This window comes from Marmota marmota, unplaced genomic scaffold (genome assembly GCF_001458135.2).
Source record: "Marmota marmota marmota unplaced genomic scaffold, marMar, whole genome shotgun sequence".
NCBI classification, from domain to species: Eukaryota; Metazoa; Chordata; class Mammalia; order Rodentia; family Sciuridae; genus Marmota; species Marmota marmota.
The window spans coordinates 3,705,193-3,717,933 of NW_026000080.1; the positions used below are offsets into that span (position 1 = coordinate 3,705,193).

General features: G+C 39.1%; 1 protein-coding gene across 1 annotated transcript in view; it reads left to right on the forward strand.

Moving 5' to 3' along the window:
* Positions 1-12,741, forward strand: part of Ddah1 (dimethylarginine dimethylaminohydrolase 1) — a 138,618-nt gene that overhangs the window by 122,202 nt on the left and 3,675 nt on the right. The window contains exon 5 of the mRNA XM_015504742.2: positions 11,004-11,147. Within this exon, the coding sequence (XP_015360228.1) occupies positions 11,004-11,147 (144 nt within the window). The remainder of the gene's footprint in view (positions 1-11,003; positions 11,148-12,741) is intronic.

The following is a 12,741-nucleotide window of genomic DNA, read 5'->3' on the forward strand; positions in this document are numbered from 1 at the left end:
AAAAAAGAGAGAGAGAGAGAGAGAGAGAGAGAGAGAGAGAGAGAGAGAGAGAGAAAGAGAAGGAAATCACTATTCTGTGGGCACAAACACTTCCCTAACCCCTAGAAAACCCTTTCATGAATGGCCAAGCAGACTGGACAGAGGACTTTGGATAAATGAGAGCAAAGCAATGATAATTATTGGAAAATTAAGACATGTTTAATGCCTTCCCTTTAATGAGATAACCAAGGAATCATTTGTCCATACAGAGAATAAGGATCAATCCACCAGTTACAGGTGTCAGGACTGGTCCTGGGCAGCATTGTAAAATTGTGCATGTTTGGCCATTTCTCATCTCCCACCTTGGAGTTGCCTACCCCTCTGCTGCTTTAGAGGCCATAATCCCTCTTCACTCGCTGTCTTTTTCCATTCCAAATTCTTTACTCTTCTTTCATCTACTTAAAAAAAAAATAGACTAGTTCTAAGGAAATCAAGTCATGTAGTCCAGTAGCAAACTCAGATGGCTTCAGGGGCCAGAGATTCTCTGTCTAAAATGCATTCACATGCAAACTTTCAAAATTATATGCATGTCAAAATACATTCTATCTTTAGGGAAAATGAGCTCATAAGATACCAGTGAATGAGCTCTGAGTCTAGTCTTTCAAGGTGACAGGGTGGTAGTTTGATGTGAGAGAAGAAAAGTGGGAATTTCAAGATAGATACACTTTGGCTTGAACCCTAGATTCACTGTCTTAATGTGCAACCTTGGACTAATTACTGAATTTCTCTGAACTTTGGTTTTCTCCTCAGTAAAAATGGACATTTTGCCACCTAATATGCAAGGTTGCTATGAGAAATGAAGGAAGAATAGATAAATTAATGTATCAATAAATAGAAGTTGAATGTTCCAATTGTTCCTTGATGTCAAAGGACCCAAGGGAACTTTAAAAGTTTCCATATCCAAAAGAATTACTTTTTGATTGTAGGATGTAAAGTGCCAAAGGGTGTGGTGGTGCAGGTGTCTGAGGAAGCACAGCCAGGGCACAGCCACGTGGGCAGCCCTCTGCTGTACTTACTTGTAAGACATAAGATGATGGGAAGCATAGGCAAGAGTAAGAAAGGAAGGTAGGCTCCCAGGTTTCACATTTTGAAAGGGAAGCTACAGTTTGAATTTCCCTCCTCTCCATTCTTGAAATAAAACACTATTCAGGGCTGTCACTCACCCCAGAAAGTTTTCCCCTTGTTCCTCCAGCCCGTTCCCTGCTTTCCAGCCCCCCAACAGAACTCAGAGTGGTCTGCTTAGGAAGCAGGAGGTTTTCCCAGCCTCCCATAGAGGCCACTGTTTTGGAGGCTCCATCTTAGAAATGGTTCACGTGACTTGTGGTTATAGTTTGAACAACATAAAATTCTTTACTCCACATATTTGTGTGGTCCATATGATCTTAGCAAAAGCAACAGCAGCAAGTATGAGAGGCAATTCATCAAGAAAAGGGCAGCTGTCTTTGAAGGGACTATTTGGCATTGAAATTATTCTACACAGCTGGGCCTGATGGTGCACACCTGTAATCCCAGTGGCTCAGGATACTGAGGCAGGAGAATCACAAGTTCAGAGCCAGCCTCAGCAATTTAGTGAGGCCTCTAAGCAACTTAGTGAAACCCAGTCTCAAAATAAAAAATAAAGGGCTGGGATGTGGCTGAGTGGTTGAGTGCCCCTGGGTTAAATCTCCACTGCCAAAAAAGAAAGAAAGAAAGAGAGAGAGGGAGGGAGGGAGGAAGGAGGGAAGGAAGGAGGGAAGGATGGAAGAGAGTGGAAGAGAGGAAGGAAAGTCTGCACAGACTTAGCCATGAAGAGCCGTGTAACCTCATTCTTAGAATCTGTACAGCTCATCAATGCAAAGAGGAGGTTTAAAAGAACATCTCAGGCTGTATTCATTTTAAGCTCATCTGTCAAAGATTATAAAACATGAAATATAATATCGATTCTAGAGCATTATCTATAGTTAATCCTTTAAAAGGATTGCCAGAGCTTGATGCCTGTTATAATATCAGGCTCTCAATAGACTCTTGATGCATGATAAATAAATGAATGAATGATCTTAGATATTCAGTAGCAATGAAGTGTTGATTGTGCATTATATGCCTCAATAGACTTTATAGTTAGTTGCTTTTAATGTTGATTTCATTTTGATATGTTAAGATGGGTTCATATGAACATATCAGAGGAAGATCAATTATGAGTGATCCAAAAATGTGCTTTGAATATTTCCTAAATATCTCTAAATAGCATATTGACCAATTAAGTCCTAAATTCTTCCATCAAACCACGAAGCCAGGATTATATTATGTATGGTTTCTCAAAGAAAGCATGAGTAAGAAGCAGAGGAATGAAGCTGCCTTCCAGTTCTTTGAATGAAAAAATTCCCAGAAATGTTGGGAACTGCCGGAAATGCCTGGTTGTTAATGCAACTAGCCATGCAGATTCTCTTGTGCTGAAAGCCAGAGAGTTCCCACTCTTATTTTGTGACAGCTCCACTCTGGGGAGCAAGGCCAGTACCAGCAGCTGTGTAACCATGAGGATGACGCGGCCAAGATGATTCTTGGGGCCATTTCCTCTCTACTGCTGGGCTGCGTGCCTTCTTCGTTAAGGAAGTGTCTATGACACAAGTAACGTTGACTTTTTTTTTTTTTACAACCAGCCTACCTTTCACATGCTGGTCCTGCCTTAAATTATAGATCTTCATCTCCCAATTTAAATTACCTTTGCATCTCTTTTTTTTTTCTCACCTCATGCCACCACAGTACCTAGCCCAAAGGGGCCTTCCATAAAGGATAGTTGAATGAACTGAACGCCAATTGTATCTAACCCCAGTGGTAGTCTCTCCAATTTTATTTACACAATCAGAAAATGCATTTGAAATAGCAACTCAACTTCTCAAATCTTTCCCCCAAATTCAGTAAAACTTATGTAGAATTTTCAGAGTTGACTCTGAGGCCTCTCAAGGTATAGAGTGATCTGCTCTCCGGGAGAGGAATGTGTGTGAAGTGTAGAGGTTTTCAGTGCTCTCTGCTTTCTGTTCTGGCCAGGGGCTCAGTGAGAAGCAGGAAATACAGTCCCTGGGGTTAAAGGAACACTTTACATAGTGCTCTGGAACAATCACACCTCCTCCACACTTTTTAAAGGGAAAAAAAAAATGGAACACAGAACTAAACAGCCCAACAGCTACATTCTCGGGATATTTGAAATGATGCTCATCTTTTCACAAAGGCTCTGTGCATCCACGGAGGGGAAATGAGCCTGTTGTCTGCCTCGCCACTGCAGAGTCCTCAGAAGCCTGGGTTCTTTGAGGCGCCACCCTGTGAGCCTGCAGTGTGAGTGCATCCTCACTGTGCCCATTCACACCCCACAGGGGTTGTTGGAGATGCTGTCACCCCCACCCAATCTTCCTCACACATCCCCGTGGATGGCGAAGGCCCTGCATTATATGTGTACAAGTACCTCCTGGACCCAGCTATAAATAAATGGTACACTGTCTTATTCGGACAACAATAACATGTAAGAAAGGAAAATGTTCATCCTGACAGAAAAAAGGAAACATGTTCATCGCCCCAAAAGACAGAAATTCTGTATTTATAAAAAAACAAAAAAAACTTTTCCATGAAAAATAGGAAAGTATTTCTTGTTTAGTATCTACAGTTACCCCTTCCTAAATCCTTTTCATTTAGAAAGACTCCATCTGGCGTAGCTTTTATACTTTTTTGTTTCACAGTCAAACAGAGCCACTCACTGCTCCAAATGGGGTCTATTCATTATTAAAAGTCATTTCTTCTGGCATATTTTTTAATTTGTTTCAAAATGATAACCATGGGGCCTTGATAAATTAATTGAAAAGCTTCTCCTAAGGTGGCTTTGGTGGTTTTGTTAAGACATTTATTTTAAAAGTAACTCTCAGTAGAAATTATCAATAAATTACTTCATCTATTCTCAGCATTAAATTATTCCCCCACTAAGAATATTACAATTCCATTCCTCCCAGCAATGAAAAAATGAAACTATCTTCAAACAATTCTAGATTGGGTACTGGCCCTTATGTCAGAAATTTTAGGAATGCCCCCATCAGAAGGTACAAATTATAAGCCTCAGAAAAGGCGGACACATTAAAGAGAGAGAAAACCAGCAATTAGAATTTCAAATAAATGCCATCAGCTGAAGAACAACAACTCAAATGGGAACCAAGGCGGGGAGGATTGTTCACTCACGGATGTGAGGATGGGGGATGGGATAGAGCCAGAGTACAAACCAGAAAGGAAAAGCTAGGGTCTCCATTGCGCCAGCGAAACTTGGCACTTTCTAAAGTAGGCACAGCCTTGAAGGTTTTGTTTGTTCTCTCAATGGAAAACAAGAAGTTGGCACTGATAACAGTCCTTGATAACACTTCCTCTGGAATGCACGACATTACGTGTGTTTGCTTCATAGTCACCAACAGATATGCATGAGTCAGATGGACAGGTGGGAGATTTGCCCAGAATGTTTATGGAGCTAGGGAGGGTATAGCAAGGCTTCAGACCTATGGTCTTGCTGTGCTTCTTTCTTATGGCCCGTCTTGTACCAAAAGATGTGTGATTACTTCATCTATGGATAAAGAGTGCAATGAATCACCAGTAAACCATGAATTAAACTGGAAACTCAACTGGTAGTTATCTGGTGCATATGAGAGGTAGGAGCAACTAGCCTAAAAGTGTTGAACCAAAAGATGCTACCCATTACTCTTCCAAGTGCTTGAGAAATTAAGTCAGTGGGAATAGTAGATTATCCTGATTGTGGTTTTTTGTTTGTCTAGATTTGACCAGATAGCTATGGCTGACCATTTCATTATTAAAGACCTCTATGGATTTCTTGAGTTACTGGGGCTCTCCTTAATAAACCTCTGGCCCAGGAAACTGCCTTTCCAGTAAAATCCTGAACTTTTCTGGTAAACTAGATCCAGTTTCTGTGAAATTAAGACAGAACAGTTCTGATTACAAATAAGAGCAGACTGACAATCTTAGACCACCTTCAATAGCACACCCTAAGCTGACATGCAGACATGGTATAACTCCACTCCCTGCACCTGGAAAGAAGTGGGTTGACAAGAAAAGCAATTGCTGAATTTTTTCGCAGATCCTGACTCTGCAGCCCAGGCTGGCCATCTTTTGTCTAAAGAGCCTCACTGTACCCATGAAGAAGTCAATCTGCCCGTTGGGTTTATGGACTATTTTACTAAACAGGAGTCATAGACTAACTGAAGTTTACATGTTCATTTTGATATGTGCAAAGGGATTGTTTCCCCCTTTCTTTGTTTTAATGCCTTCAGGTGCTAAAAACTTTTCAGTTCACTCCAGGTTACACCACTTTGTCATGTAAAGTCAATAGACCACAGAATGTAGTTCCCCTCTGTATGGCTTCAAGAAAATGACAAACTCTCAGTTTCATTGATTTCAGCCAGGTTTCACGTTATTTAATGATTGCATTTCTATTTCTGAACATAGACCCTATCTTATTTTTCTGAGGGAATACAATTATTTATCTATGTGATTGGTCATCATAGCGTACTCCCAAGGTTCTCTCCATATCCTTTGAAAGAGTAAAAAAAGAATGAAGAAGTGAATCAGTTCATTATAAATATATTTTGATCATCTGCCATATGCAGAGTGACTTGCAAGTAACAAAAAGGAAGGGAACTCAAATTTATTACATGTTGCATATGTGCCAGAAACTCGTGCTAACCACTTTAACATACATTATCTGCTTTGGTTTTTAAAAAATAATTTTCAAAGTTACCCTATGAGGAAAAGTATGGCATTGTCATCCCATTTCACAACTGAGGAAATCCAGGCTCAAAGTGCTTAAGTGACTTTCTCGAGATCATATAATTAATATGTGGCCAAGCATGACCCAGATCCCTCTGACTCTGCAACCCAGGCTGGGCCACTGCACTACACCCAGGCCAGCATTCAAGGAGTTATTGATCTGGTTGAAGAAAGACAGAGACTTCACAAAAATCTCACATTAAAATTTTTCTTTATTTTGAAAATTTTGGGAACTGTAGTGATCTAGGCAGATGGAATGCTAAGCCTGTAAGACCATTGAATTATGTGTTAAATAATGTGGTTCTGGAGGAGCCTGGAGAAACTACCATGGGCCCACCAAACATGTATTCTTATGTGGATTTAAGAATAAGAATTGAGGGCTGGGGATGTGGCTCAAGCGGTAGCACGCTTGCCTGGCATGCCTGCGGCCCGGGTTCGATCCTCAGCACCACATACAAACACAGATGTTGTATCCGTCGAAAACTAAAAAATAAATATTAAAATTCTCTCTCTCATCTCTCTCTCTCTCTCTCTCTCAAAAAAAAAAAAAAAAAAAAAAAAAAAAAAAAAGTAAGAATTGGCCTCCAAATCAGGTTGTGTTAAAAATGAAGTTGATCATGTGATACTGCAATCTGTACACATGGGAAAAAAAGAATTCATACCCCACTTGAATAAAATGTATGATATGTCAAGATCATTGTAATGTTTTGAGCAACTAACAAAAAAAATGAAGTTGATCAACAATACCAGACCTTAAATTATATTGCAGAGCTATAGTCACAAAAATGGTGTGGTGTTAGCACCAAAATAAACCTGAAGACCAATGGTTCAGAATGGAAGACACATAGAAAAATGCATAAATACTTATCTTATACTAGACAAAGGCACCATAAACATACATTGGAGAAAAGATAGCCTCTTCAACAAATGGTGCTGGGAAAACTGGAAATCTATAGGTAACAAAATGAAATTAGACCCCTATCTAACCCTGCTCAAAACTCAACTCAAAGTGGATCAAGGACCTAGGCATTAGCAGAGACCCTGAGCCTACTAGAAGGAAAATTCAGCCCAAATCTCCATCATGTTGGCTTAGGAACTGAATTACTCAACAAGACCCCTAAAAAGCTAAAAGTAAAATTAAGAATCAATAAATGGGATGGTATCAAACTGAAAAGCTTCTTTATAGCAAAGGAAACAATCAAGAATGTAAAAGAATGTAAACAGAGAGCCTACAGAATGGGAAAAAAATGTTTGCCACCTGCACCTCAGATAGAGCATTAATCTCCAGGATACATAAAGAATGCAAAAAACTTAACACCAAAAAAAAAAAAAAAACAATATGGGCTAAGGAACTGAACAGATACTTCACAGAAGAAGAAATACAATCAGTCAAAAATATATGAAAAAATGTTCAACATTACTGGCAATTAGAAAAATGAAAATTAAAACTACTCTTAGATTTCATCTCACCCTAATCAGAATGACAATCATCAAGAATAAAAACAATAAGTGTTGGTGAGGATGTGGGGGAAAAGGCACACTCATACATTGCTGGTGGGAATGCAAATTGATGTAACCACTATGGAAAGTAGTATGAAGATTCCTCAGAAAACTTGGAATGGAACCACCATTTGACCCAGCTATCCCACCCTTGGTCTATACCCAAAGGACTTAAAATCAGCATACTACAGTGATGCAGTCACATCGATGTTTATAGCAGCTCAATTCACATGACTAAAATATGTGACCAACCTAGGTGTCCTTCAATAGATGAATGGATAAAGAAAATTTGGTATATATAATCAATAGAATATTACTCAGCTTTAAAGAAGAATGAAATTATGGCATTTGTTGGTAAATGGATGGAATTAGAGAATATCATGCTAAGCAAAATAAGCCAATTTCAAAAAACCAAAGGCTGAATGTTTTCTCTAATATATGGATGCTAATTCAAAATGGAAGGGCGGCACTAGAGAAGAATAGAATTACTTAAATTAGATAGAGGGAAGTGAAGGGAGGGAAGGGAGGGGTCGCAGGGATAGGAAGGATAGTAGAATGAAACAGACATTATTGTGATTCTACATCATGTATACTCAAAAAAAAAAAAGAAATGATATCCTATCTATGTATATAAAAGTGCATAAATGCATTCTACTGTCATGTATTTAACTAATTAAAACAAATTAATTTTTTAAAAAGAGAAATAACAAAAAATAAATAAAAGAAGGAGGTTGATCAAGCTGAGTGTGGTGATGCATGCCTGTAATCCTCGCAGTTTGGGAGGCTCAGGCAGGAAGATCACAAGTTCTAAGCCAGCCTCAGCAATTTAGCAAGGCCCTAAGGAACTTAGCAAGACCTTTTCTCAAAATAAAAAATAAATGGAAAGGTCTGGGGATGTGGCTCAATAGTTAAGCATTCCTGGGTTCCATCCCTGATACCAAAAAAAAAAAAAAGAATGAGGTTAAACATCCACATCTACCAGAATAGTCAACAGAATTGCAGAGTGCAAGCTGAAACCTTGTAACCTTGTTCATCTGATGTAGCTATCATAATATACCTATAGCTTATTAAGGGTTCTTTACTATACCTTATTAAATATATTATATTCATTTACCTTTAATAATGAGTACATGAAAAAACTATTATTATCCCAATTTTGTAGGCAAGGAAACTGAGAAGACCAAAATAAAAAATAAAAACTGCTTAAGTTCACACAACCAATAAAGGTTAACACTCAGGCTCAAACCGAGGTCTCACTCCAGAGCTCATGATCTTATATTGCTTTCTCCCACACAATGGTAAGTGGAAGCTAGTATTATGGTATTTTAGCAACAGCCAAAAAGAAAATGTTCGTAAGAAGTAATTAAGTAGCAATTCATAATGGAAGAGAGCTACTTGAGTCTGGAATTTTTTCTCTTAAGCTTCTTAATATTGTTTCTGGGCATATCCAATTCATAAAGAGGGCTGATTTGAATGTGATATTTATCTGCTTAGAAAAGCTTATCTTTAAGAGTTGTCTTTCATTTCTTAGTTGCCCATATGATAGAATAGATCTAAGATATTTAATTTGTTGTATTTTTCTAGTACCCGGGACTGAATTCAGAAGCACTCGACCCCCTAATCACATCCCCAGCCCTATTTTGTATTTTTTTGAAGACAGTTGCTTAGTGCCTCACTTTTGCTGAGGCTGGCTTTGAACTTGCGATCCTCCTGCCTCAGCCACCCAAGCCACTGGGATAACAGGCTTAGATCTAAGGTTTTTTGATTAAGGCTGTAAAGAAGGACCCACCTGGTAGTTGATCTGTGTTATGGGCTTCTCTTTTCAAAGAATAGTTTAAGTTTAAAAGTGCAAGAAAGCAGTCTAGTCAAGTCCTTTAGCTACACTTGACCATACCAAATCATAATAGGATTACATATGAAAAAATAATTAATGGTACTACAGGAGAATAAATGATAAATACCAAATAAGTGTGAAAAAGTAGATGCTATGGTAGTTTACAGGAGGGAGAAATCTGCTGCAGCTTTAAGAAAGGGTAAAGTGAGATTATTAAGATAGAAGGTTTTAAGTTGCAAAGGGCAGGTTTGTATTGACCCATATGACCTTAAGCAAGTTATTTGACCTTTCTCAGTTCAGTGTCTTCATCTATATAATGAGAATTTTGAGATTAGATCATAAGGGTACAATGTATAGCCTGGTGCCCTGCTTTTTTCTTACTGTAAAATTACCCATGTATCTGTCATTCTTCTCCATTAGACTGCAGTCTCTTAGAAAATCGGATCTACATCTTGTTCATCCTTGTGTCCCTCAGCCTTTCCATACAGTGCTTCCTAGGCTCATCCACATCCTTGATGTTACCTTCTGTGAAGGGCATTCCATTATCAGACTACTCCTGGCTTCTCTCCACTCCTGACATAGTGTACATTAGGAGAAGTGAATGATTTTCCTGATTGGCAGGTGGGGAAGGGCTTATTGTTTGCCAATCTTCATGTTTTCTTGGGACTTAATTTTCTACAGGGAGCATGCAGTCTTTCTTATGCTCTTCTGGTACCATAAATCTTCAGTGTCCAATGTCATCATGACTGTGTGTGCAAGCCTGCCTTAGTTATGAGAGCACATTTCCACAAAAATATTGAAGAGTAAAAGGAGGCATGACTGGACAGGTAGATTAGAACCAGATTGTGGGAAAAAAATCATGGTATGCCTTCATGGCATGAAATTTCAGCAGATTCCTTACAACATGTGAATGTGTATAAAGAATGAAAGCAGTCCACATGTCTAAGCCCAAAATAAATTTTGCTTTTTCTTTTTGGTGTTTAAATATTTTTGTTGTTTATGGGGGATTGGTTTTTGGCAGTTTTATTTTGATTGTGTTGAGATAAGGATGAGATATATTTTAAATTGTGTGCAGAGTTTGTTTTTGTGTTCCTTTTTAGTTTATACTAAGGGGGTAATAAGTACATCATTTGAAGAGTAGACCTGCTAAGTTAGTCTTTCTCTAAGTATGGTTCAGGGATTCTCTGCTTCAGAATTATCCGGAGAGCTTTCAGAATGCAAATCCCTATGCTCCATCCCAAATCTGCCAAACCATATTCCCTGAAGGTGATCCCTAGAAATATGAGTTTGTCTCCAACCCCCACCCCACCCCACCCCTGCTCATTGTATTAAGGGTGTCAGCTGTCAACAGATGGATGACTCCAACTTGTCCATAAAAGAGCAAATTGTGTGTGTGTTTGTGTGTGGTAATTGCTAAATCTGCTTATCTGATTATTGACCATTCTGATTACTGTTATGGTCCTTCTTTTCATATAGACCAGGGCAGCCCTACTTACTCAGCCAGTGATATCATCCAAACCTCTGCTGGGCCATTTATATATGTAGCCAGTTTATGTCTTACTAATTGATCTTATGACCAAAAACTAGAAAATAATAGTTCTAAAACTTTTTTTAAAAATAGGGACAAATATAGACTTTGAAAGAACAACTAGAACCTTTGCAATTTTTCCCAGGAATCAGTTTAGTTGGGTTTCCCTCTTCTGTTCTAGCAACTGGAGGAAATAGCCGAGAACTTAAGCAGCAGAACAGCTCACGGCAATCACTTGCAAGCTTGTGCCAACTGCCTTCCCTCTGTTTGAAAGTGTGTGAGACAATGCTTAGACCTCTTTGTTTCTTTTTGTAGATCATGCAGCAGATGAGTGACCACCGCTACGACAAGCTCACTGTGCCTGATGACATGGCTGCAAACTGTATATATCTAAATATCCCCAGCAAAGGGCATGTCTTGCTGCACCGAACTCCAGAAGAATATCCAGAAAGTGCAAAGGTAAAAACACCATCAATTCTGACCACTGCATCTGGGTAGGCCTCCTAGGGGATTCTTTCATGATAGAGTGGCAGATAAGGGGCTTCCTCCTTCTGAATTGATCAAATCATTAAGAAACCAGAGAGGATAATTTGGGGCACAGTGAAAGTTTACTTACTTTTCTCATTCATGTCACTGGTCACTAATGCATGCATAGTCACTGAGACAAATCATGCCTGGTATTCAAAGCTTTTAAAATAAGTAATCCAACCACCCAAGTTGTGCTTCAGCTCTGATAAAATGTACCTTCCCATATCACATACTTATTAGGAATAAAGACCTACAATCAACTGTGTCATTGTTTTCTGACAAATCTGAGCTGCCCCTTAGAAGAGGGCCATTTGTTTCTTAAGGCAGGGGAATGTGAATGACCTGAGTGCTCCCTGTCAGGGCTGCAAAAAGAGAGGGCTGCACATCCCAGGTAGCGAGAAGATATATCAGGAAGAAATATGGCACACTTGGAACCAGTCAGATGGTCCCTTAAAGAGACCCTGCATTTGTGTTCCACCAAGGGAATTGTCCCTGGATTTGGAATTCTTTCCTTGTATTTCAGAGCATTGTGCTAGTGTCATCTGTACACCTTAGTGATTTTACCAATTTTATCCTACAAGCAGATATAACAGTGCTCAACCATAGATTCTTCAGGTGCCCATATCTCCTAGGCACTTTGGCATCATCTCCTTTACCCAGAGAAGCCAGATATTTACACGACAAGCTTTACAAATTATTGTTTGCTGTTTGTTCATTTTATGCTTTGAAAATATTAGAGATTATTCTATGCCACTTTTTAAATATGCAGTTCTATATTATTACTAGGGTTGCCCTCTGATCACAGTCACTCTCTCAGCAGAAAAAGAGAGAAGGATGGGGACATACATAGCTGATTTCTTTCTATGTCCATGGCTGAGAGTGTGAACTTGAGGAAAACCTAATATTCCTAACACACTAGGGGGTTAGCAGCTCTTAGATGAATAGTGGATCTCATATTGTAATGCATATCAGGGCTGTTAAGAATGCAGATTCCTGGACCCCTACCCTGGAATCTGCAGAATTAACAAACACTCAGTTCACAGAACTCAGTTTGAGAAATACAGGTCTGGAACGATCGTGCCTCTTGAGCCACATCGATCACCTGACAACCCAGATGATCATTAACTGCTTCCTAATTCAGTCCTGTGTCTATCAGCAGTAATGACAGCATTAATAACATCTCTGTTTACCAAGGGCTTCTTCAGAGCCAGGCACCATGCCAAGCATGCTACAGGCAATATCTTATTTAGTTCCTATAACAGCTCTCTCAGGGCAGTATTATTATTCTAATCTTAAAGATAAGTAAGTACAAAGGCTCAGAGGGCTTGTCACTTAACTGAAACCATAATAGTAAGTTGACAGAACTAGATTTGGATCCCAGCTCTGACTGGCTCAGCCCTCTGAAATTTAAGGAACATGTGCTTTCTAAAGACACATGATAGATTGTTTTTAGGCAGTGTGTTTTCAAAGTGATTTTGTTTTTAAAAGTGGGCTTTGTTTGATCATCAGAGAAAAAAATCTGTGG